Genomic DNA, 27242 nt, shown 5'->3' with positions numbered 1-27242 from the left:
CTTTCAAAGGCTGATTCATAGTACTGCTTCAATATCAAGTCATACCTCCCATTTTTTTAATTCTACCGCTTGAATTTGCTCTTTCTCCATTACTTTCATCCTGAGTTCTTCTAGGTTTGTGTTAACAGAAAGAGTCTGAAGGGCTTCCAAGTTTACAATCCGGCCAAATTTCATCATCATCAATTGATTACATTTCTCTTCCAGTTCTAAAAGATGGAAGCTTTAGATTGAAGTGATTTGTACATCATTTTCCCATCTTTTAAACAACATTTTAAATGATATTGTCTTGAAATACTGAATATTACATTTTCAATTAATACAGCAAGGATGCACACTAATATATCAGGCCTAAAACAATCTTCAGTTCTCATTGTAAAAGTAGGAAAGAATGCTTACAGCTTACTATTGTATGTGATATACCATTTATTGAACCAGAGAAACAGCTTTATCTTTCTTTGAAAAAGTGAGTTCAACAAGTTTGATGAGAGAGTTAAATTAGTTAAGAATTTGAGGGGAAACAAAATCACCTAACATATTTTATTCCCTAAGAGAGCAGTAGACAGTGCAAGACCAGCTAAGCTCATGTTAGACCTAAGTGATTCCTTTTTAAAAACAAAATAATTGTAATAACTGAAATTGGCATGCTTGATTAGAAAGCACAAGGCAGTCCAGAGGATACATAGCACTATGCATCAATGTCTTCTTTGAATTGCTAATTAAATATTGCTGGTATTTGTTATCTCACCTTCCTAATGTCTGCCTTAGTGGTTCAATATCTAGGGCTCCATTGAACTGTAGAAGCAATGTTGTAAAACATTTCCACTTTTCTGTGTCAGCATCTACATTTCTAGAAAACAGCTAGAGTATATAAACTACACTTGCAGGAAATAGTAGTTCATCATCTCCTTGCCCTGGACCACAATGAAATATCTTTACATACTAATTCAATTGAAATCAGAAACTTACGCTCAATCGTACGTGCTATTTCTCTTCTGTCTCGAATTAGTTGTTTATGCTGTTCCCGGGCTTTCTTATAAAGGGACCTCTGTTCTAATTTCTCCTGCTGCAAAGTCAAAATTCTTTGCTGCAAGTTCACTAAAGATAGATTGGTAAATACCAAAGACTGTGAGAGATCAGAGGGAATTTCTCCACTCGACATATATTCCACCTGCAAATAAAAGTAGAATGTACATAAATCTGAAGAGCTCTGTATTATTTTGCTAATTCTCACTGATTGTCTACAAGAGTGTCCAAGAGTTGTTCATATGCTTCTAGGTGGACACTGAGTCTAGAGAAACAAAATAATTCTGTTCAATTATCGAAGAAGCTTCTTGAATGAAAAGTGAAATGCCTTCAAGGAAAAGCAAAGTTTTTTTTCCAAAATGTGCCTTTTGAAAAACCACCTTTGGCACAATTCTGTCCAATATTTCAAATCGATAGGTTATGAAGACGGTTTGAAAGACGCTTCAATTTTATACTAGTAGTAATAAAGAAAACAAATTACAAGCCTTCATATAAAAAACAAGGATTTATCAAAAGTCCAATCAACAGCAGTAAAATCCGTAAGAGTCATCACCTGGTGAAGTTTTAGAGGCACTACAACATGTAGCTCATTCAGCCTCTGCTGCTTTTCTCTCTGAAAGGCCTCAAGTTCCCCTTCTGCATTATCTAAGCTCGCCACTACGACTTTCACCTGTTAAGAAATAGCAATGTTACAAAAGAAAGATCTTATAATGCAGGCACTGGCCATCACAAAATAATTTGTTAGATTAAGGTAAAGCAGGAGGAAGTGGTCCATTATTTTTCTGCTATAGAAAAACTATTTTTTCTTTTTGTCAGTTTTTTAGCTGAGGAGATAAGGAAGTGATACTATCTGCAAAGCAAAGAATATTATCAAGCAACATGTCCCCTGCTCCCAAGATACAATTAAAGGACTTCTCTCTCCCTGCTAATAGCAGTACTCCAAAACCAGCCTTTTCATTGCTATTTTTGTTTTCCTCACTAAAAACAAGCATGTGGTCACGTAGCCGAAATGGATGTTTACTATATTTCTAATATAGTCCCTATTAAGAAAAGTTAATTTAGGCAATAAACATATCAACAACAACTTTAAGTCTCCACAGGACAGCTCATCTGTTATTTCAGGTTATGATTCCAAACTTCAATGACTAGAATGAATACAATCCAAAATTTGTTTTATAGAATTGTTGCTTCCGTAAAGTAACTATTCCAGTCTTAATATTGTAACCCACATCTAAGTAAACAGCAGAGGTGGGCTTTCAGGAATGAATTACTAGCTAGGGGACAGACCTGGCTAGTTGAAAAATCCATTGTACCTTCTTTGACAAGGCGTCATATTCTTTCCTGGCATTTTCAATAGCTTTTTTCTCTTCAACTAAAGCCTCCTCAATATCTAGTCGTTTCTCTCGAAGCTGCAGCGTGTTCTCAAAGAGTGACTCATCACAATCTGACATAAGAAAGAATTCAAGTTAAATAACTGCTACAATTTTAACTTAGCCTGAAGCTCAGTTGTTTTAAAACAGCAATCTAAAAATTAGACAGCTTAAAGATGTAAGCTGTGCATAGTTATTTAGAACTGTGCTACTACAAATACTTCCATATCTTCTGGAGTACGCTTCTACATAAATAGGCATGTTTTTGAACTGCACAAATGCTAGCCATTAGGCTCATCAATATTACTTTAATCATGAGTTTTAGAAGTCCTGCTCTGAAATAAAAGTATTAAGAGAAGCAATAAAACTATGAAACTATGAAATTCCCTCACCCAGGGAAGAGTGGATTTGGAAATGCCTGAAAAATTACACTGATGATTTTTTGTGAAATAGCAATTTCTTAAGATTAGGGAGGGAAGAGAAAGTGATAGTGTGGGGATGAGCAAAAATGGTAGAGTGGAAGTAGAAAATAGCAACTATCAAAGATTATGACAGAGGCTGTGATGGTTTGGGAATGGGAATATTATGACAAAGAAGAAGAAAGTAGAACATACTAACTGTGGGAAGATACTGCAGGAATTTAGAAGACCCAATACTAGCTCAGCCTTCATCTCTTTCTTTGCTCTTCTGTTCAGAGAACTGTGTCCCCCAAAAGTGTAAAGTCAAATCCTCGGTTCCACCACAAAATCACGGAGGACAAAATTGCGCTCGACGAAAGCGCGCATTTGATGTCATCACAGCGCGACGAAAACATTGCGCTGTGATCGAAAAATGTAAAAATAAAGCTAAAACCTTACCCTAACCCGCCCAAACCTAACCCTAAACCTAACCCTAAACCTAACCCTTAACCTAACCCTAAATCTAACCCTAAACCTAACCGTTAACATAACGCTAAACCTAATGCTAACCCTTAACCTAACGCTAAACGTAACCCTAACGCTCTAAACCTAACCCTAACCCTTAACCTAACCCTAACCCTAACCCTAACCCTTACCTTTATGTGAATCGGCTTGCTTTAATTTTAATTTTATTTCAATTTTTTATTTTTTTTCGTCGCGCTGTGATGACGTCACATGCGCGCTTTCATCGAGTGCGATTTTGTCCTCCACGGTTTTGACGGGTCACGAAATCCTCAATATCAAAAGGAGAGGATATTTGTAGTTCAGGGTTTTGAACTAGGGGTCTTTGGTGCTCTCTGAGCTTGTTTGTTTTCTTGCAGACATTTCATTTCCAAACTAGATAAGATCATCAATGATTACCTAGTTTGGTAATGAACCATCGGCAAGGAAGCTTCCAAGGTCAGAGAGCACCAAGGACCCCAGAGTCCTCAATAAGGTGTTGATTCACAATGTGAAGGGGGAAGGGGCTCCTGACTCATAGCTCCTGCTAAAAGAATATAGCTGCCTCTGGCTGATCTTTAGTTGCACTCCTACCTGGACCACAAATGTGCTGGTAATGATAACTAATGTCTTGACCATCACACACTGCAAGTTTAACTCAACTCACTATATGTAGGGCAGCCTTTTAAGGTGATTTGGAAGGTTCTATTGATCTAGAATGCAGTGATCAAATTGCTGACAAAACAATTCAGCTGCTGCAAGATAATACTGATTTTGAAATCAGCAATAATCTCATTGGCCTAACTCAAGCCCTATGTGGCAAAGCATTGAGTTACATTGTGTACTGCCTTGCCAACATTGATTTTGCCAAGTTGGAATATCCTAGGCTGAGCTGCTAAAATCCCTCCTCCCCAGAAAGTACATGGAACTTGGGTCAAGCAATAAACTTTCTCTATAGTGGCCACATGCCCTGGAACATTGTACTTATAGAGTAGTAGAATTACTAATAATGCCCTTTCTTTTAGTATACTACAAGGTAATTGAAATTTATAATTCCATTACACTGTTATTCTAGCTGACCATGTACATTCTGCCTTGGTGTATATGTCTTATTCTGTTTTGATTATTTTAATTGTTCATGCTCAGTTGTACACTGCTCAGAGTATAAAGATATTGCAAATATATCCACAGGGTAGCATAGGAAAAAGAAAGTAATTAAATGATAGAGATTATTTGCTTTACCGATCTATTCTTTTTTCAGCTACTAATCTATTCTGCAAGTCCCATCAGTAATAATAATCATCACCGACCTTATTGCTATTATTATATAACATAAAACCAATTAAAGATAGATGGAGAGAGAGAGAGGGAGAAATCATATTGAAAAATTCAATATAATAGGAATTCTGGGAGTTGAAGTCCACATATCTTCAGGGTTGCCAAGGTTAAAAATGCTAGTTTATAGTAGGAATGAACCTACTGAACTTTCCCTGGGACCAAAACAATAGTGAGAATTCTCAAGATTATAATACAGTCTTTTATTATGGGTAGGTACAAAAACTCAACTATAAGCTGAACATTGCAAATGCAAATCACCATAGAATGTCACAGACAACAATTTTAAGAACTCATAGTTTTCCCTGTGGTTTATATATAAAATTATTCTATAAATATAAAAATGGCTTAGGCTCTGGTTATCCTGAGGTCATATTATGGAGATTTCTGTTAATAGGAAGTTATGGATTAAAATCACAAGATGGCAGCAAAAGGCTTAGTTTGAATTTTGACCTCAAAGAGGGTTTAGAATTTAGAATAAAATCCATATAACAATATGGAACTTTTCCCAGGGGCTTTTCTGTATTCTTAAGAAAAGCCACCAATGTTTCATAACAGATAACTTGCTACTTATTCAGCAATAATTTCTTCACATAATTAACAAGAATATTTATTAGCACCACTGTACATACACTAAGCAAGCAGGGATATAATATGTGTTGCAAAGGATAAATGAAGCTAAGTTTTGGGAATGTTATGTTTTCCTGATACGAAGAGCCGAGGTGGCGCAGTGGTTAGGGTGCAGTACTGCAGGCCACTTCAGCTGACTGTTATCTGCAGTTCAGCGGTTCTAATCTCACCGGCTCAAGGTTGACTCAGTCTTCCATCCTTCCGAGGTGGGTGAAATGAGGACCCAGACTGTGGGGGCGATATGCTGACTCTGTAAACCGCTTAGAGAGGGCTGAAAGCCCTATGAAGCGGTATATAAGTCTAACTGCTATTGCTATAAACACATTCTGACAATACAAATGAAACTGCCATATATACTATCAAAATTTGAAGTTTCTGTTTTTGGGGGGAAAAGGTATTTTATTGTTTCCAAATGTTATATTTGAAGAAGAGATAATGCTACTTACTTTTTGGACAAACAGAATCGTCAAAGACTTCATCCTCAGATCCTGATTCCTCTTCATCACTCTCTAAACTAGACTCCTCTTCACTCTCTTCCTCACTTTCTTCCTCTTCATCTGGAATTAAACAATGTGATCATGGCAGAGAAAATCAACAGAATCTGACATAGTTTTACTAACTTTTCACCTAATAAAATATTATTAAAAATGGGAAAAAAAAAAAAAAACAGGAGGTAAGATGCATGCAAAATTTTGAACTTATCATTTGCTTTCTTTTTACATGCCACTTTCATTTTATGTAGGGAACTGGAAGCAAAACATATATCAAGATGCACATACACAATATGGTATAGCCTGGATTATATTAATTTCCACTAGTGGTACATGTAAATGAATTTGTGTAAGAGAAAGTAATTATAAAAAGGAATGCTAAATAATAATAATTACTATAATTTATCTAACATTTCTCTGTAAAAAATAGTACAGACGCTCTTTCTTAATAACTTAGACACACGGAAGAATTACTAGGTGAAACATACAGTGTTTGCTTTCATCTGCCCTGTAATGTGGAACTTTCTAAAAAGTAAAAAGTTAATCAAGAAACTATGCTTCTGACTTACCTCCTTCACCTTCCACTTCTTTCTTCTTAACACGTTTGATCTTTTTCTTGAGAACTTTAGTAAGAAATGTAGCAAACTTGTTATTTTCTCCCAAGGATGCTTGAAAAGTGGCATAGAGGATTTTTTCTCTTTCTTGGAGCTTTGCAATTTCTGTTTTTTTATTCTCTATGAGGCCAAGCCAGTCATTTAACTTGCTCTTTTATTTAAAAAAAATGAAAACAACAAAGCTAATTAATATTGATGTTACTATTAACAATATGACACACAGTACTTGATTTAAATTCTTAAAGTGAAAATGTCAACACTATTCCCTGCCCAAAAATATTAATAAAGGAATGGGGAACTGGAACAAATTCCTCCATCTGTTTTTTTTATTCTCTATTAGGCCAAGCCAGTCATTTAACTTGTTCTTTTATTTTAAAAAATTGAAAACAATAAAGCTAATTAATATTGATGTTAGTATTAACAATATGACTCACACAGTACTTGATTTAAATTCTTAAAGTGAAAATGTCAACACTATTCCCTGCCCAAAAATATTAATAAAGGAATGGGGAACTGGAACAAATTCCTCCATCTTTGAATTATACTAGGAGAATTCTAGTCAGAATGCTAGAATTAAGGAAATAAATTAAGGAAATAAATCCAGACAATGCTTGTCCAACACTTCCAGCTAATACACTATCTCCATCTTTCCAGCCTATATAAGAACAGCCTATGTACATTGAATCTTCAGAATGTAAACTATGATGCAACAACTACATAGATTCACACCAATCACACAATTATCTTTTGAAATAAGCAATGCTATATAAAGCTCATAAAAGGTAGGAACCAAAAGAAATTAAACAAAAGAGGAAAAAAAACCCATCTCAATCTATTTTATACGATGCCATTTGCTATATCTCTCCTTTCGTATCTTTCCAAATCATTCTTGCTTTCATCATGCCCATATACCAAATTATAAATCATGTTTTATTCTTTAAACTTCTCACCTAATTTTTTTTTGAGAAATGTATCAACTCCACACAATATTCCTGTGCACCTTTTCCTTTACATAAGTTTTGCAATGCAATCCTTATTCAGCTACCCAGACGTGGTCTGGAGTTGGCTGACACCAAATCAAACCAACCAACCAACCAACCAACCAACCAACCAACCAACCAACCAACCAATCGTCTTTAAATTAATATTCCTTCCATACTGAGAATTCACTTTTGTGTTCAATCTGCATTCTTTCTGCATCCACTCATGCTAGGACTCTAGCTCTTCTTGTTTTACTAAACAAGTATTTGGTAAGTATCTCAAGTATTCCACTCTGATTGTATTCTATTTAGTTTTATTTTTTTCTGACAAGAGTTCCAACAATATTCTCTCAACAAAATACATTTTTGTAAGTATTACGTACCTTTCTTAACAAAAGGCTAATAAGAAGGCCTATATTGATGTATATATTACATACTTGCATTTCTTCTTCTTCACTAACAAGGCTGTTGACACGTTCTTGGAGAATGTCCTCATGTTTTTCAAAATTCTTCAGGAGAAGAAGTTCTTCGAACCAAGTGATGTGGCGCAGATCAGCTGTTTTCATTAGGATGTCAAGTTTCATCTTTTGGTGACGGAGAAGGCAAAGCTCAGCATCAAAAGTGATCATCAGTTCATCTATCTGTAAAGCAAATAAAGAAAGAAATCATGGACAAAAACAATAGTATAAATTAAACAACACACAGTCCAAAAACTCTATTTTATGAAGGTAATAATTTCAGATAGAATTATTTGAATTTAATTGGGGGCCACAAAGAGTTGGTTGAAAGATGGGCAGCTATATAAATGTTTTAAAATAAATAAATTTATTTATTTGAATGATGTTTATTACTGTATTTATTATCAAAGTATAGTATTTTTAATTTTATTATTTATTTATTAAATTTATTAGCCCCCCATCTCACCACATGGTAAAACTGGGTGGGTTACAGTGATAAAAAGAATAAAACAATATAAAACATGTATACAGTAAGAATAAAATACTATAAAAATACAGCTAAAACTAAAAATTGGGATAAAAAATTGTCTAAAAAAGGTAAAAGTTGCTTAATTTGTCTGCAAACATTTTATTCCAACTTGGCTTTTCTCAAAGAAAAATAATATAAAAGTTTCAGTTATTCTAAAACACAATCTAATTGATGTTTGATACAATAATACAAATTCTATCAGATCTAGTCATAAAATTGGTATAGGGCAGCCTTTTCCAATATGTTAAAGCCAGATCTGTACAATTTCAGCTCTCATAATCCTTGCCAGCATGCCTCTCTGTTCTGAACCCCCCTTCTCCGCTCGTTCAAAGACAACAGTCAGACAGGCTTAAAAGGAAATAACTTTATCAGCCTTGGCTCACGCTGGCTGCGAGCCCCAAAATAAACATAAATAAAGTCTCTGGCAAGAAGATAACAGAATGCAAAACAAAGATCTCTTACGGCAGAACCAGGTGTTCAGAAAGAAAGCAAATCACTTCTCCAAGTGTCTCTTTGAATCAGGGTTACAGAAAGCAAACTACTTATCCAAGTGCCTCTCACAAACAAACCACAACCGAACGATGAACGTTGACTTCTGCAACCAGGGCGTGGCACCATCCGTCCTTTTATCTCCAGAAGACGACACTAACGAGCCCCAGCTGCATTGTTAATCCTGTATCCCGACTCAACTCACAGCAAACTTCTGCTGAGTCACAACAGCTTTCTAATAATGATTATGGGTGCTCCAACTGTATACATCTTAGGGAAGTCTGGTGTTAAGACCAAATTTAGGAACTATTTAGTGTTGTTGATGTAATCATATTTTTTGAGTTGCATAAATGTGAATATTGCATACAAAGACAAAACATGAATGTGATACTATATGAACCTTGATTTCAAAAATCTTATTATAAATGGACCAGTTGCTGACATATTTTATAAGATTTCTTCATTTTAGAATATTATTTTAAATAAGTTTGTTTCAAAATATGTACAATAACTGTTCTGACCCCCCTCGTCCCACACCAACACACTCTGAACCAAAGATAAATTACGGCATTTAATTAACAGACAGACAGGTCCTTGGCAGCAAACTGGTACAGACAAGATTGGGCAGCAATCCAGCACAGATAAGCTGTGGCAGCAATCCAGCCTGCCAAGCTCACAATAATATTCTCCAACATTAGTTCCTGCGTTGACTTCTGCAAAAGGGGCGTGTGCACAAGCATTCCTTTTATAGTCTGGAGAGGAGCCTAAGTGCCACCAGCTGAGTGCAATTACTTCCCGTAATTGTGTAATTGTTCCTTACGCCTATTAGCTCTCCAGTGCCGGGCATCTAGGAACAACTCCCTTGTCTCCTCCCCACTGCTGACATCCGGATCACACTCCCTTGTCTCCTCCCCACTGGTCCAAGGCTCAGGCACCTCCTGGTGGCCAACTAGCTTCTCTGCACCCTGCTCCGAATGGGAACCCTGTCCAGGGTCCTCCACATCCTCCAGAGCCGACTCATAGGGCACCTCACTGTCAGAGTATGTTGGCAGCTCCAACGGCTCCTGCTGGGCCACAACAAATAACTATTGCTATTGTAATATTTTAATTATCAGAAACAAAAATAGAGAAACAAGCAAAAATTTTGCACGTATAATATCTTCAAAGGAACTTCTCACCCTCTTGATCAAAGTTTCCTGCAGATGAACGTTTCTTATCTCTTCTCTCTGTCTGATTTCCAATTCAAGATCTGTTGGTTCTGCCGGCTGAATCTCAAATATTTTAGGTGGTTGCTCAGAAATTCCAGATGATAGTCTTCCTGGCCTTAAAGCTGCAATCCGACCACTGTCTACTTCCTTGACTGAAGGACTATGAAGAAATCCTCCACCAAATCCTCCAAAACTTCCAGACTCCAGAGAAGGAATCGATGACGTTATTTTCTTCTCTTGCTCTTCTGCTTCTTGTTTGAACTTCAAAAGCATGTCATGGTCATACTGGAAATGTTTTTCTGGTGTCTCTTCGGGAAGTAGTTGAGGAACCAAAGGTATTGACAGATGTTTGGATGGATCCAGAGATGACTGTATAGCTTTCAATTCTTGTACTACACACTGAATCTCTTCTATAATAGCAACTTTAAGATCTCGGAGAGACACAATCCATTTGTTCATCGTCAGCTTCTTCTCATGTATCTGCAAAGAAGAGAACAAGTCACTTTATTAGGTAGCAAATGCTTTATTAGATAGTTATTTTTTCCAAAATGCAATAATTTAAACCTAAGTAATTAAAACACTATGCAAATGAAACCACTGTTGCTCTCAGTTATCTTTTATTGGCTATCATAGAAAGTCAATGTACATAGGTGTTATATTTAATGGGATTTTTTAAAAAAAAATTGTTCCTTCAACTCAGTTTTTGACTCCTGGGCACTGCATGGTCTACTTGTTCATAAATGGATTCTCCATGCCCTTACTACAGCTAAAAAACTGATGTTGCAACACTGGAAAGTAAAATCCCATTTACTCAATGATTGAAGATTATTGAGTAAATAATGGATTTACTCTTAATGGATTGCCTACAGATATAGACCATGTATCAATAAATATAATGAAATACTCAACTTACAAGCACAATTGGAACAGGAATTTCCATCATAAGTTATTGTGGTGGTAAATTGAATTGGTTACAAGATGAGATAAGATTTATGGCAGTCATTAAAGTCAATCAATGATGTTATTAAGTGAATCACACAGTGAAGTAAATCCAGTTTTCCTACTGAGGGGTGGCTTGCCATGTTTTGCCAGAAATTGGCAAAAAGCTCTCAAACCATAATCACATGACTGCAGGATTCTTCAAGGTATCATAAATGAAGCCGGCTGTTCAACTCCTAAATTGCAATCATGTGACAGCGAGGATACCACAGTCTTAAGTGCTAGTACAGATCTTGAGTCACTTTTTCCAAGGCTATTGTTTAATAAGCATGATTATATTACTATATTGGGAATACATACACAGAAACAGTTGCAAAATGTTTGCATTAGATAATTATATATAAAATTGTAACTGTTCACTTTTGCAATAATATATATATGGTATATTTAAATGTATTAATTTTATTTTCTTGTATTTTTCATTGATTTTTAAAATAATGTATCTTTGTTTTTCATTCCTCTGTGTTCTTTTCTTTTCCTGTTACTATATTAACAGCAATTTAAAAAATTAAGCAAAAACAGTCAATAAACATACATGTGGTACGGTTTAATTTCACCACACTAAATGCTTTCCTGAGAGAAGCAGAGAAATCATATGATTCAGATCAATTCTACTTACAGCTGCTTCTAAAGCTTGCAATTGGCTTGTTTTTTTATCCGCATTGATTCTCATATGCTCAGGAATTTTGTAGTTAGTGGCAGTTTTTAATTTGAAGTCCCCCATGTTCTCTTGAGCTTCTTTGATATTTGCTACATCTTGAGGATCCTCATAGTTATCACTTGGTTTGCTCTTGAATCTGCCAAGTTACAATCAAAAAGAGGGTTATGAAAATATCTACATACCCCTCACATCCTGGACATAAACTGTTTTAACTTCTTCCCTCAAGACACTATAGGGCATTGCACGCCAGAACAACCAGGCACAGTTATTTCTCCCATAGAAAATACTCCCACAGAGTGCTATCACTCTGCTAAACAACTAATTCCCACAACACTGTCTATACCCTAGGACAGCGATGGTGCCATAAGTGGGGGAGCGCAGGGGGGTCGTGTCCGGGCATGCTGCACCCATAATGCAATGCACAGACACCCCCCCTGAGTGCGCATGCGCGCACTACAGGCACACACCCCTATTTTTTTCATGCTTTTTTTGACCTTCCCAGGCTCCAGAGGCTTTATAGGAGCCTGGGGAGGGCGAAAATAGCCTCCCCCGCCCCCCGGAGGCTCTCCGGAGGCTTCAGGGACCTTCAGGAGGCTTCCCTGAAGCCTTCAGAGCAGTCAAAATGACACTCCGTGCAAACCGGAAGTCACTTCCGGTTTGCTCGGAGGGTCGTTTTGAGTTCTCCAATGGCTTCAGGGAGCTTCAGGAGGCTTCCCTGAAGCCTTCGCAGCGCTCAAAGCGACCCTCCGAGCAAACTGGAAGTCTGTTCCTGAACTTCCGGTTTGCCCATAGGGCCGGTTTTATGTGCTCCTGAGGCTTCAGGGAAGCTCATGAAGCCTCCGAGGGGGGACTTTTTTTGCCCTCCCCAGGCTTCTATAAAGCCTCTGGAGCCTGCAGAGGGCGAAAAATGGCTTTTAAAATGGGTGAACTCAGCAGGGCAGTGCCTTGCGTGCCCTGACAAATGGCTCCACGTGCCACCTGTGGCACCCGTGCCATAGGTTCGCCATCCCAGCCCTAGGATGTCAAGCCACCTAGTAGGACTGTGTTAGTTATTATCCTCTTATCTCTCCTATTGCCTGTTTCCTTAGATCCTTCTTACTATAACTTAAAATAGAATAGAATAGAATAGAATAGAATAGAATAGAATAGAATAGAATAACAGACTTGGAAGAGACTTTGGAGGTCTTCTAATGCAACCCTCTGCTTAGGCAGGAAACCCTATATCCGGGATGGCGAACCTATGACACACATGCCACAGGTGACACACAGAGCCATTTGTCAGGGCACACGAGGCATTGTCCTGTCAGATGGCCAGCGCACATGTGCATGCTGGCCAGCTGAGTTCAGCATTTTTTAAAGCCATTTTTTGCCCTCCCCCAGCTCCAGAAGCTTTATAGGAGCCTGGGGAGGATGAAAAGAGCCTCCCCCTCCCCCGGAGGTCCTCCAGAGGCATCAGGAGCTTCCCTGAAGCCTCTGGAGCGCAAAAAAACGGCGCTAAGGGCAAACAGGAAGCGTGGGAACTGACTTCCGGTTTGCTCGTAGGGTCGGTTTAAGCTCTCAGGAGGCTTCAGAGACCTTCAGAAGGCTTCCCTGAAGCCTCTGGAGGACTAAAAGCCACCCTCCGAGCAAACCAGAAGTGACTTCCCTGAAGCCTCTGGAGGGCCTCTGGGGGGGCAGGGAGGTAGTTTTCGCCCTCCCCAGGCTCCTATAAAGCCTCTGGAACCTGGGGAGGGCAAAAAAAGCATGGAGAAATGGGGGGAGTGCCTCTCATGTACACATACACATGGGGGGGTGTCCCGCATTGCATTATGGGTGTGGCATGCCCGCGCACGACCCCCCTGCGCCCCCTCTTATGGCACGCGAGCCAAAAACGGTTCATCATCGCTGCCCTATATCAGTTCAGCTTAATGGTTATCCAACATCTTCTTAAAGACTTGCAGTGTTGGGGCATTCATAACTTCTGGAGGCAAGTTGTTCCACTGATTAATTGTTCTAACTGTCAGGAAATTTCTCCTCAGTTCTAAGTTGCTTCTCTCCTTGATTAGTTTCCACCTATTGCTTCTTGTTCTACCCTCAGGTGCCTTGGAAAATAGTTTGACTCCCTCTTCTTTGTGGCAACTCCGAGATATTGGAACACTGCTATCATGTCTCCCCTAGTCCTTCTTTCTCTTAAACTAGACATACCCAGATCCATTTCTTAAATGTTTTAGCTTCCAGTTCCCTATCTTCTTGTTGTATCTCATGATTTATGTTGATTAATCCTATTCAGTATCCTTTTATGATTTATGTTGATCGCTTAGAATCTTATGACTGTCACTGAGTGTTGTATCTATGATCTATGATGATTGTATTTTAGGATTATGATTGTCACTTGTTGCTTGTATGTACACTGACAGCTTATGTACCAGAGACAAATTCCTTGTGTGTATCATACTTGGCCGATAAAGAATTCTAATTCTAATAATATTTTATAATAATAATGTATCTGTTTTTTATTTTTCAATCATCCAACAAACAAAACTATTTAAATTACTCAGTTCTTCCTTAGGTCTCTATGAAAACATATTGATGCTCAGAGCAGAAAGTAGTTGAAAGTATTTAAGTGTTTGTGGAATCTGCTGCCGTGAGTATGATAGAAGCACCATGGAAATGACAGAGAAATTCCAATGAAGCCTGTATGGCCAAACCTTTCAATTTGTCAAATTTTGTTTAATTGGAACTATTTGTTCTCACCCAAAATTTATTATCATCCAAAATATATGGCCTGATGTGATATACCATATAAGGTGCTTAGCTGTAACATTCAGCCCAATAAAGGTCTTTAACCAGAGTCAAAGATTTCTATATGATTTCCCATGCTCATTTTTAATTTATGTTTAATTTAATTCTTCATTTGAGTGATAGAAATAACCATCAAGAATTTTTCAAACTTGGTTAAAGACTTGGATTGTTTCTTGCTTAAGTGAGCTTTCAGTGGTAGTTTTAGCATGTTATACACTTCGGCCTTTACTTATAATTTATTGTGTCTTATTGCTTTTGTTTTTAATTATGAGCCACCCAGGATAACATATACAAATCAAATAAATAAATAAAAATCTGAATACCCAATATTAGCTATATTTAGAGCTCTGTGTTGAAACAGAAAGCTTTCAATCTTTAAGAGCCTCAAATCAAGAGCTGAGGTGGCGCAGTGGTTAAATGCAGCACTGCAGGCTACTTCAGCTGTCTGCAGTTCTGCAGTTTGGCGGTTCAAATCTCACCGGCTCAAGGTTGACTCAGCCTTCCATCCTTCTGAGGTGGGTAAAATGAGGACCCACACTGTGGGGGCGATATGCTGACTCTGTAAACCGCTTAGAGAGGGCTGAAAGCCCTATGAAGCGGTATATAAGTCTAACTGCTATTGCTATTGCTAAATCAAATAACTTCAGATCAAATTGCCAAGTTGCGAACTGTATTTTGATATTATTATATACAATAAATAATTCATAAACTATTCCTACTTTAAGAAACATGTTTTTAATCATGCCCCAAAGAGAAGATTATGCTTGACTCACAATTCATTCCACTCCATTTTTCTTTTTTGGATTTTAGCTTTGGCTTTGTCTGCTTTTTCAATAATTTTCCTAAGTTTTTCCATTCGATTTTCAACAATACGGCTTGCTGCTGTGTGAGGTTGGGATTTTTTCCTTGTTTTTTCAGCTTCTGGTTCTTCATCAATGGCAGCCTGGGCTGTAACTATTGTTTCTGTACAAATATATATTAAACAGAATATAAGGTGCTTTTATAGGCATCCCGCAAAGAAGATACCATTTTAGCATTATTTTAAATGTTAAGGGGTTGGCTTTTTTTTAAATTCATCTTAATAATAAATCAATGAAAAGCCTACTGATTCTACAAAACCAAGGACATATTATAACTAGGTTTCCATTACTGCTTTCCATATTTCACAGATAATACAATCTATGCCTTTACATTTTCAAAATTATTTTCCTCCTTAGTCCCATCTCTCTGTCTCCACTTCTATCTCCCTCCCTCTATCTTTCTTTTTTATAGAGGGGATATGTGAAGTTATTTATTACTACCTGTTCCATGATGGATTAAAGCACCTTAGGTACAATTCATCTTATGCAGGGAAATACTGAAATAACATATAATTCAACAAGCCCATTAAAAATTCATCATTATTATAAAAATAAAAAAGTATTAATAATCATGTCAATAGGGGGGGAAATGTACATAGGAGCCACAACCTGATAGTACATTACATACTTGCAGGAAGTAGTAACTCACTTTAATCAAGGTTTGAATAAATACTGGAAAATGACATTCTAAGCAATGTTAGAGAAAAGTTGCAGGACAGAGCAAAGATACCATCTGACAAAACATCTGCTGATACAGAACCATGAAAAAGAGTACAAGATATTGCGTTCATTATGATTGCAGTGTTTCTGCTACACTTTTGTAAATCCTTACTAATATCTCTTTGGCTATCTTTTCTTTGCTCTCCTTCTTTTCCTTTCCGATCAAATTTGCTTATTCTTCTTTTCCCTGGGTGAACTTGTTTTCTGGCTCGGTATGAACTCTCTGAGATTGTCAATAGTTTGTATGTGGAGATTCGGTGAGTACTTCTCATGGCACAGACCAAAATGGTGTCATACTCCAAATTGCCCCGGTATCTGTGGGGCCACAGCAAAGACAGCAATCTTGTTTTGTGCTCCTTACATATTTAAGCAATCTTAATTGTATCAATTTAACAATAGACTAAGTAACAAAGATACATACCCAGAAGACCGAGAGTTACATGTTTTCCAAAAACTCAAGTTGCAATATCCAGAAATCTCCAATTCCGGTATTGTTATCAAATTATTACAGTATTGACGTGATAAAAGTTACATTTATTAAACAGTAATCATATTGACTACATTTAATTTTAAGTAAATATAAATTTAATTAAATTTTTATTAGGATTTCATTTATTACTTATTTTATTTATATGGCTGCTCATCTAGCAACAGCAACTCTTGGCTGCTAATACAGCTTAAGTATCAATGCAAATTACAAATTGCAGAATAACAGAAAACAAATAATAAAACAAAAACATCTTATGTTGTTTGGAGCATATCCTCTAATGTCTTTCAAAACTGGAAAAAGGTGGACTTTATTTATTTATTTATTTAAAGTTGTTATTATTAAGGTTTATTTCCCATCTTTTGTACAAAGCCGTATACATGGTGCTCCTTTCTTTTAGGAAAGATTTTCTAAAATCTAAAAAGGAAGAAAATAAAATGGTCCTTACCGTTCATGTACTTTTCGCAACCCAATGTGATGTTTTTCCTGTTCCCAGGCCAGTTCTCTCATTACTTGCCTAATACTTTTTGCAGTCTTTCTGTCCATTTCTGCACGAATTCTCTGGTCCATTTCAAATTGCTATATATTGTAAAAGATAAAATCATATTTGTCTGCCACGTTCTACTTTATCTTGGGGGAAAGCATGCACTGTTTTAATTGTCTTTGGATTTTGTAAACTAACCTGAGTTACCAGAGTAGGCAAGTATAAGAAATGTAAATAAATAACTACTTCTGGAAACTTTTTTTTTTTTGCTTTACTGTGCATACATATCCAGAATACAAGGTTTGGGCTACTTTATATATTGCAATATCAGAGAAAGAAATCCTCTATCCCAGAATATGGACTTCACACTCTATGAAGATGCTTCTACATTTCAAACTTCCATTTATATTCTATACTGCATTCATCTACTGTACACCACTCCCCTTTTTCTTTAGCTGGGTCTATTTAGTATGTCATCCTTTTACTTTTTTTATTTTTTAAAATAGATCAAGTTAAAAATTAGACTCTTTTCCATCTTAAACCCTTACACGTATTAATATATATTTGTAAGGCTTTGCTTTAGATATATTTTCCCCAATTTGGTATTTATATGCCTTCTTGTCAACTAGCAAGGTTAATAGTAATGGAAGATGGGTGTTGTGATCCACAGCATTGAAAGACCCATGCTAGGGAAGACTGCTTTGTAATTCAAAGGCTCACAAAAATGGTTCATTAATACATAGTAAGCAGGGGGTGGGCTGCTGCCAGTTTTACTACTGGTTCGCGACCTGCACACAATGCTGCGTGTGTGTGTGCTGTTCAATGGAAATTGTTCTGCATGCATGTGCAGAACAATTTACAGTGAACTGCGCATGCGCAGTCACTAAAATCCAACATGGTGGCGATATCAGGAGAGGTTAGGGAACCAGTTTGGGAGCGTGTCAGGCCTGGGTCGCTGCCGGTTCTGCAACCCAGGTCTGATTTCTACTACCGGTTCGGCCAAACCAGGCCGAACTGGCAGCAACCCACCCCTGATAGTAAGCGAACAGCAGTCTTTCAATAATATTGTTGTGTTCATTGCATTTTCTGGAGTTTTAAGAAGTTCTAGATGTTACATTATAAGGTTTAGGTTTATTTGGCAAAAGTACTTATTCACTAGCTGCCATATTATTCATCTCTTGCGTTAATCAAACTATACCCACTAAATTTTCTTTACAAGTATCTCACTAAATGCTCGCATTACCAAGATAGCCTAGTATCTCCCATTATTTTCCTATTGTTATCTTTCAAAAGTCATAATGTACATTTTGCTCTACAAATACGGTTAAAAGACCAAGGGCATCACAGGGGAACCAAGTCACTGTCATTATGTAAGTGACTTGAATTACATCAGGTTCCTAAGATAATGAACTGCACGCTATCAATTGCATATTTATTTATTTGTCCCAAAGAGCTATTCTTTGGCCTGCTTTCATTAAATGCTTAAGCATCCAATATTTGATAGATTGTATGTATTATGATAAAGTAATTCATATACAGCTTATACATCTGTCAAATTTTGACAAAATTGTACAGTGCAGTCATGAACAGAAAGTCTTTTTCATCTAAGAAGATTCTGGATAGTGAACAACAAATTGAACAGCAAAACAAATCATGCCTGGGGCCATACACATATCCATATCAAACTCACAAATAAAAAGGTTCCCTTTACTTCCTGGCCTAGTGTCCTGGAAGAAAATCCATATTTTTAACACCTTTGGAAAGACCAGCAGTGTTGGAGCCATCTGAATTTCAGGAAATTCGCAAGAGAGGTACAATAACAGAAAAAAACATACTTTCCTTCATCCCGTCTGATAGCATTTTTTAATTAAAGGAACGCAGAGTATGCTCACCCTGAGATAAGCCTGCCCTTTGCTATGAAGGGCTTTGTATATGACAACCAGCATTCTGAATATCTACTGGAAGTCAATGAAATTCTCCCATTAATAATATTACACAGTGCACTGAAGTATCCATGCCACAACATTCTGAATAAGTTGCAGTTTCTGAGTGTCTTTAAGGGCTACCCCAAGTTGAACACATTGTAATAACCCAGATGGGAAGTGACCAATGAGCAGGACTTCTGATCTAGAAATGGATCCAACTGATGTCCAATAAAAATTTGTGCTTGTTGCCACAGTTGCCTTTGAGCAAGGGCAAAATCTAAAATACCCAAGCTGTATATCTGATGTATCTGGGTATGGAACAAAACTGAATAACTTTGTCCAACAATGTTAAGGTTGGTTGTTTTATGTATGCTAAAAAACAATTTAAGCAGTTAAGAATATAGAGTGGAACCCAACAATAAAAAATAAACACTAACTCATCGTAAAACTCAAGATGTAACCCTACATTAACCCCTATTCCCCATGAGGAAAAGAAATCAACATACATACTTCTCTAAGGAGCTGCATGTGTTTGGGCAATTCACTATTGATCCGGAGCAATTCCTGAAACTCCTGCCTCAATAAAATCAGTTCTTGTCTCTTCAAATATTTCTTACGTTCTGCAATTTTCATTATCTGATCATGTTCTTTTTTTTGCTTGGCATTCTCAATACTAGAAATGTGAGGAAAAACATGAAAAGGAGACAGAATCATTAATCTTTTCAGGAACCAATATACAGTGAAATTATGAAGCTTGACTAAAGAAAACCAACATGTTTCATTAGGTGGAAGGGAGTCTATAATATTGAGTAGAATCTTTTAAACAGAGTTTTATTTATTTAATATACTGTAAAAACAAAACATGTTTTCATATAGTATATTGATTAGGTTGGCATTAACACATGAACTTAGTTAGAATCCATGAACATCAGCTGGCAGTCAATGACTACAATCCCAAATCTCTAATCTCTACCCACACTGACACTGAACAGCACCAATTTGATTGGAGCAATACAAGAATCATTGGCCATGCTACCACCCACTACACACACAAGTTTATTGAAACCTGACACTCCACAAGCAATTCCATCAACAGACACATCGACCTACAACCAGCCTACAAACCCTTTAGAATTCAAATCAACTGTGCAGCCAACCAGTGACGGCACCAACCCTCACCCAACCCATACAACCTCCCACAACCAACACTTCACTTCCAAATGGCCCTCATCTGACGTGACCTCCCCATCACAAGATCTACTGACCACACAGAGCCCTTATAAGCAGAAGAACATTGATGCTGACATCCCCTAAATTCTGCAGATTTTACTTAGCCTGGTAATGAAACGTTTGGAAACCAACCCACAAGCTTGGAGAACAAACTTCCACCCTCATAATTAAATGTGAATGTAGAAGACCACTGAGCCCAAAGAATGGAAGGCAAGAAGTCTCCATGTAGCATTCTGAATCTTCATGCTTTGATCCTTCCTTCTAGAGCAGGAGTGGGGAACCTTGGCCCTTTTATGACTTGTGGATTTCAACTCCCCGAATTCCTAAGCCAGCATGGATTAGTGGCTTGGTACTCTCCTGAGGATGCATTTTACTTGGCATCCGCCCATAAACCTCTCTTAACCTGATAATTAAATGTATTTCTGGTAATTAAATGACTAAAATATAAAAGTAGAAGTTTTATAATGTTAGTTCCTGGACATATAGTGTGTAAGGTTATGTGGCCAAAAAAATCAGCATTTCCTCTTCCATCCTTGGAAATAGATCCACACTTGCGTTTTTAACAAGTTAAATCTAAAAAAATTCTCACATTAAAATGCAAATATTTAAAATTATAGATACAGAACTACTGAGATCACTAGACGTTATTTTCAGAGAAAAATGCAAAGGAAAGTATAATGCTTTAGAGAAATGTAGAAACTCAATAGGAGTTGCAAGTGCCACTAAAGTGACTTTATTAAAGTCAGATTCATTTTAGAAATGTATTTGTTTTTCAAAGCACTGATTAAAAATAAAAATAATCATAAAAAAAGCTAGGTATCCAAAAACAAAGCTTAATGTCTCACTTTTAGCAACATTACCTGTAGGCATAAATATCCTCAATATCATCTGCCGCTTTCTCTTTGTCTAATCCGCTCTACAGAAGAATAAAATTAAATAGTCAGTGCTCTTCCTATAAGTGGCATGGATACAACTAAAGCTCAGATGGAGTTCCAGATAAGTTCTCACAATGTTTTATAAATCATAGCATTTTTTCTAATAATCTTCTCTTCCCACTTTCAAAGCAATCTAATATATACAGGTAGTCCTTGAGCTATGATGGGTTGTTTAATGATAGTTTGTAGTTATGATGGACTTCTAAAAAGTTGTTTATGAACTATCTTTGAAGTTACAACGGCCAATCCCCTCCTGCAGTCACAAGATTGCATTCCAGGAAATTGGCAGCTGGCTCACTTTGCAACTATTTGCAGCGTTCTATTGTAATATGATTGCAATTCAGGGATGTGCAGTCACACACGGGGCCTCACCAGTCTCAGGAGGAAAAGAAAATAATTTTTTAAAATAATTTAAAAGGCCAAGGTAGTTGCTGCCAGACTCCAAGTCACCGTGACTTTGAGTCTGCTTAGTGTAGGGGGAGGCTAGAGAACTATGGGCCTCCTTTGCATAAGGAATTTTTCACCTTTTAAGAGTTAAGCAAGGGTTAAAAAGTGAAAAATTTCTTATGCAAATGAGGCACGTGATTCTCTCGCCTCCTCCTGCAGAGGGCTTAGAGGCTTTTTTAAAACATTTAAGTAGAGTCATCCACATGGTGACTCTAGCAGCAACTATCCTAGCCTGCCTGGCCCTGGCTAGACCAAATCTTGCATTTTGGACGTAGCTGGAAGGTATGTAGGTCAGAGGGAGGGTGCAGGTGGGAGGAATTCAAAATTATTGTAATTTGTAAGTAATGTTTTATTGTGAGTAATTTTTGTGTGTGTGTGTGTGTGTGTGTGTGTGTGTTTCTTTCTTCACTTCACTCAAACAAACTCTCTCTCAATTTGAGAGAGAGTTTGTTTGAGAAGATAGGGAAGGGGCAGAGGCAGCGAGGGCAGCCTTGTTTGAGAAGAGAGGGGCAGCCCTCTCCCCCCCACCGAGAGCCCCATCCTGCTTCCCCTCCCTTTCCTCCTCCTCCTCTCCCCTTTCTTCACCGGCTGCCACCTCACCCCCTGCCTCCTCTGTCCCCGCCGCTGTGTCCGACAGGCATCTCGCATTTATGTCCACCATAAACGCGAAACGCCTGTCAGACACAGCAGTGGGGATGGAGGAGGTGGGGGGGGCGAGGCAGCAGAGCCAGCGGCGAGAGAAGCAGCACCCCCGCCGCTGTGTCACAGGCATCTCGCGGCGGGGATGGAGGAGGCGGGGGGCGAGGCGGCAGAGCCAGCGGCGAGAGAAGCAACCCCTGCCACTGTGTCTGACAGGTGTCTCGCATTTATGTCCACCATAAACGTGAGACGCCTGTCGGACACAGCGGCGGGGACGTTGCTTCTCGCCGCTGCTGCGCTCTTGCCTCACCAACTGTAATCCTCACCGCACGTCACTTGCAATTTGAAGGTTTTGTAGTTTTCCAGCAGAAACAACAAAAAATGCTCATTGGATATGCTTGATTCGTTTAACAACCACAGGATTCACTTCACTGTGGTGAAGTGTGGTGACCTGATTTACGACCATAAAATGGTTATAAAATCACATTTGGTCACATGGTGCTTTGATTTATGATTTACAGCTGAAATTCTAGACTTTGCTATGGTGGTAAATCAAGAACTACCTGTGTGTATGATTATATGTTTATGTACTTGTGTGTCTGCCTGTCTTCCCTCCACCCCCACCTTCTCTATCTGTCTAGGTCGGGGTGTAAAAGTCAAGGCCAGATCCGGCCCGCGGAATGTTTAGATCTGGCCTGCAGGGCCGCCCTGGAAACAGTCAAGGACTGGCCAGTGGTGCCTCTGCCAGCAAAAATGGAGCTTGCAAAGGCTGCATGAGGCACTCCAGAGCTCTATTTTACTGGCAGAGAACTATGGGCCATCACACCCAAAAACGGAGCTCACAAGGGCGGTGTGTGCCCCCCCGAAGCTCTGCTTTCACTGGCAATGGGTTGCAAAAGGCCATCCCAGTCAAAAATGGAGCTTGCAAGGGGCCCCGAGCTCCATTTTCACTGGCATAGGTTTGCAGAAGCCCATCCCAACCAAAAACAGAGCTCTTAAAGATCATACAACGCCCCCAAGCTCAGTTTTTGCTGGGTTGCAGAAGGCAATCCCAGCTGGAAATAGAGCTTGCAAGCCCATTTTCACTGGCAGAGTGCTTGGGCCACCACAGGGGCCTACCTAACACGAGTGATGTCATGCTGGGCATGCCCACGCTGGCCATGCCCTCCCATCTCCCCCCCCCCCGAGGTCAAACACAACCTTGATGCGGCCCTCAATGGAATCGAGTTTGACACCCCTGATCTAGGTTATGGAGAAAACTGTGAATATTTCCCAATCAACAGGTACTTCAGTGATAAGGAAAAACATGTAGAGTAACATATTCCTGATTATTACTTACTCTTGGAGAGGGCACTTTAGTCTTCAGGACTTTCTTAACTTCCTCAGCAGAAAGAATGTCATATGCAAAGATGTTGCCATCTGCTCCACAAGTTACTAGAAATCGATCATCAAAACTTGAGTATATCCCTTGAATTTGCCCATAGTCATTATCATGCAAACTAAATGACCAATATCCAGCTATGTTGTCCAGACAAAGTTCTTTGTTGTGGAGGGGATAAATCCTCACTATTCCATTATGCATCCCACAAAACATTAATAAACCTGTGGAGCTGAAAAAATAATTAACAAATGAACATGACAGTTTTTCTTCATATACTCTGCTGATATCTAAATCTGTTAATGCTGGGGATAAAACAGAAGGCACATGTCAGTCCCACTAGGGAGACTAAACCAAAAAAAATACAGGAGTTCTAAAACTATTTTATTTAGATTGGGTATAATAACAGAATCTTGCATGTCTAACTGAGCTGTGCCTCCTACTCCCCCCTCCCCAACCTTGTGATACTTAGTGAATCAGAAAGGGGTCCAGCTAAGCCACCTCCAGGGTTTAAAAAATATTTAACCCTCCACTTTGCCTAGATAACAATTCTTGTGTATTTCCATCAAAACAATATTCCTTATTAGCCACAGCAGATGAGACAAGAAATATCCTATGACGATAAAACTGGCAGATAAGAAAACTCTTGAAAAAAGACAGAAACTATAACAATATTACCATATTTTTCGGAGTATAAGACACACCAGAGTATAAGACGCACCAAGGTTTGAAGACACTTTTTTTTTTTTAAAAGTAGGTAGGTAAATAGAGGGAGGGAGGGAGGGAGGGAGAGAAAGAAATACAGTAGGTAGGTAGGGGGAGAGAGAGAGAGAGAGAGAAATACAGTAGGTAGGTAGGAAGAGAGAGAGAGAGTAGGTAGGTAGGTAAATAGAGTGAGAGAGAGAGAGAGAGAAATACAGTAGATAGGTAGGGAGAGAGAGTAGGTACGTAGGTAGGTAGGTAGGTAGGTAGAGAGAGAGAGAGAGAGAGAGAGAGAGAGAGAGAGAGAGAGAGAGAGAGAGAGAGAGAGAAATACAGTAGGTAGGTAGGGAGAGAGAGAGAGTAGATGTTTCCAGATTTATTTATCCATGTACTGGAGAAGGAAATCGCTGACAATCTGCAGCACCTAAGACTTTGTTTCTGCTGGCACAGCACTTGATCAATCTAATTCTAATTCAGCATCATGTGATTGAGAGGAGAGTCACTGGGGTGTGGGACCTAAATTTGCCTTAGTTTTCAAAAAACTAGAAGCCAGTTTTCATATTTTTCATACCAGATTTTAATAGATAAAATAAATTCGAATCATGACCAAGAAGCTTGGATTTGGATACAGTATGAAAAAAGAAAAAGTACATTTTGCCCTTCTATGTGCTTGCTCAAAGTAGCAGAACTGGGAAAATGATTTGTGATTTCAAAATAACTTATCTTTTGCTCAGGTTAAATAAATTTGAGAGTAAGGAAAAAGACTACTACTCAGTCAAACACAGTATCAAAAACTTCCATAATATCCACACCAAAATCAAATGCTTTTGGTTTTATCATAATATATCTTCCATTGTATTTTTACATTATCCAGCAGTACATTTTAATGAATATATACTTGCTGAAAATAAGCACAAACAAAATTTTTTTAACATCAGCCATAAAATTATTTCTTGTTTTACAGGCTGAAAAAGTTCTATTACCAAAAGCTGATGCGATGAATGGCATTGTCATCTGCATCTTCAAGAGGGATAACATCAAAGGGTTCATCCTGCCGAGTCTCAGGATCTTTTTGCTGCTCAGAGGAAAATGCACAGTGATACAAAAATCCTGTGTCATATTCTCCCTGGGGAAAAAGAAAATGTTGTAAGAAGTTATTGGAAGTTTTGTGAAAATATTATAGTTGTTTCATATTCATGCATTCATTCGACACCCAGTTGTGAATAAACCTACTACAGTTGAGTCCAGTCCTCCACTTTTTCACAAAAGGGTTCCATGAAAGGCAATACCACCTAATTAATACACAAATACCATCTAATTAATATACAAATGTTCTTCCTTTGGAAGTGCAGAGAAGGCTGTGCTTTTCTTTTCCTTTTCTTTTCTGTTTTTTGTAAACAAACTTTTCAGCTCTGTTAAAATGAAAAGCGAGCTGGCTCAGTAGCATGGAAAGATATAGGCAACTCTTATATATCTGAAACATATGTTCACATTTAATGTTTTTTTTTTCCTTTTGCATCTTTCCATTTAAATATTAATCCTGTATTGGGGGTTGTGTGGAACAGTGCAATGTCAAATCAGCAATGGGAATGGTGTTGCTAAGAAAACACAAGATGATTGAATCCTTTCCCTGCATTAAAAACTGCCAATAAATCTGGAATGCAATAGAGCTAAATGAGTTTTCCAAAGCTACTTAAAGAGCTCTATAAAACAGAGAGGAAAACTCTTTTTTCCCCTCCACCTAGGAATTTGTACTTTGTTTAAAGATAGAGACAGATCTAGGCAGCAGTTGCTTTTTATAGTTTGATAATTGAGCAGGACATCTATCTCGAAGCCTTATTTTTTCATTCCTGAAATCTTAAGCTAAGTTCTGAGCACAGCCTGAAGCAATCTAGCATCTTATTTACTTATTTTAGCATATGCCGATTATGGTTACATTAGCCAAGAGATTATAATGGTAAGACAGAGAAGTAGTTTGGCTTCCTAAGACTGCTAACCCATTGGGCTCATGCTCGTGCTTTCCAAGGTATACTACACAGGGCGAACTAGTCCTCACCAGTTCATAGTACTTAATCAAAACTAATGTAAATGTCTCATCCCACATGGTCAATACCTAGACAAAGTTATTGATTTTGGCATCAAGACACCTTTTCACCAAAACTTTCACCCTTTCCCAATTTACAACTAAGCCTGTTGAAGGGATCCGAAGAATTTAAAACCTTATGTGCTATTTGCGGACATTTGGGTTTACTTAAGAAAAATACTTGAGTTCCAAAATTTGACATTATTTAATTTATGCCATTTCACAGAAGAAAAAAAAAATCATTTAAGAACTATAATTTAAATTTAATGATTTAAATGAATAACATTTACCAATGATAACCAGAATCTCCCTGGATCAGAGTAAAACCCACAAAGGATAGGACTTGGAGTTTCTGGGATATAGATTTCTGGAAGTGGTTCCTCTTCGACGGGCACTTCTTCAGGCATTTCTATTTCTTCTAGTGTTTTCCCCCTGTCCAGCTGTTGTTGGATCCATTGCTGCTTTTCTTTCTCCTTCTGTTGTTTAATTTTTTCTCTGCGATTAATTTCCTTTTCTCTCTTTATAGAACCAATGAAATTCAGTGTAAGATTAGGCTCTTGAAGGAATGAAAAACTTATTACTTAATATGGTTCTACATATTAAGACATAACAAGACACAACAGTGAACTTCAGTAACAGAAGAGGCTGCTCAAACCTTTTTGTTTATTTCATTAAAAATATAAAACATTTTTCCTCTGAGCGATCCTATTTTCATGTAAAATACAATATTTGAATTTTAAATTACATGTATGACAGAAAACAAGTATTTAGAATGATGAACTTTTAGTCCTACTGTTAATCTGTTAAAATTTCTAAAAATAAGTTCACAATCTATTAGATAAAACTGAAAACGTTATGTCTTGACACTACATTTTTACTACATAA

At 37.8% G+C, this 27242-nt stretch overlaps 1 protein-coding gene across 3 annotated transcripts in view; it reads right to left on the bottom strand.

Annotated features, from left to right (window-relative positions):
* CFAP44 (cilia and flagella associated protein 44) overlaps window positions 1–27242 on the bottom strand; it is a 56486-nt gene that overhangs the window by 2384 nt on the left and 26860 nt on the right. Inside the window, exons 17-33 of one of the 3 annotated variants that reach the window (XM_087721347.1) lie at window positions 26648–26875; window positions 25258–25400; window positions 23534–23804; window positions 21034–21089; window positions 19454–19616; window positions 16983–17113; window positions 16160–16362; window positions 15241–15430; window positions 11645–11822; window positions 9997–10506; window positions 7780–7983; window positions 6318–6513; window positions 5704–5814; window positions 2337–2467; window positions 1577–1693; window positions 967–1168; window positions 46–206 (exon numbers count right to left, since the gene is read on the bottom strand). In XM_087721347.1, the coding sequence (XP_087577473.1) occupies window positions 46–206; window positions 967–1168; window positions 1577–1693; window positions 2337–2467; window positions 5704–5814; window positions 6318–6513; window positions 7780–7983; window positions 9997–10506; window positions 11645–11822; window positions 15241–15430; window positions 16160–16362; window positions 16983–17113; window positions 19454–19616; window positions 21034–21089; window positions 23534–23804; window positions 25258–25400; window positions 26648–26875 (3195 nt within the window). Of the gene's footprint in view, window positions 1–45; window positions 207–966; window positions 1169–1576; window positions 1694–2336; window positions 2468–5703; window positions 5815–6317; window positions 6514–7779; window positions 7984–9996; window positions 10507–11644; window positions 11823–15240; window positions 15431–16159; window positions 16363–16982; window positions 17114–19453; window positions 19617–21033; window positions 21090–23533; window positions 23805–25257; window positions 25401–26647; window positions 26876–27242 lie in introns of those variants that run through there. The other 2 variants (XM_087721348.1, XM_087721349.1) reach the window with 2 other exon arrangements.

Source organism: Thamnophis sirtalis, unplaced genomic scaffold (genome assembly GCF_051295495.1).
Source record: "Thamnophis sirtalis isolate CommonGarterSnake01/CBP01778 unplaced genomic scaffold, rThaSir2_p1.2 scaffold_8, whole genome shotgun sequence".
NCBI lineage: Eukaryota > Metazoa > Chordata > Lepidosauria > Squamata > Natricidae > Thamnophis > Thamnophis sirtalis.
The sequence above is the reverse complement of the archived record's forward strand: the minus strand, read 5'-3'. Positions and strand labels throughout refer to the sequence as shown.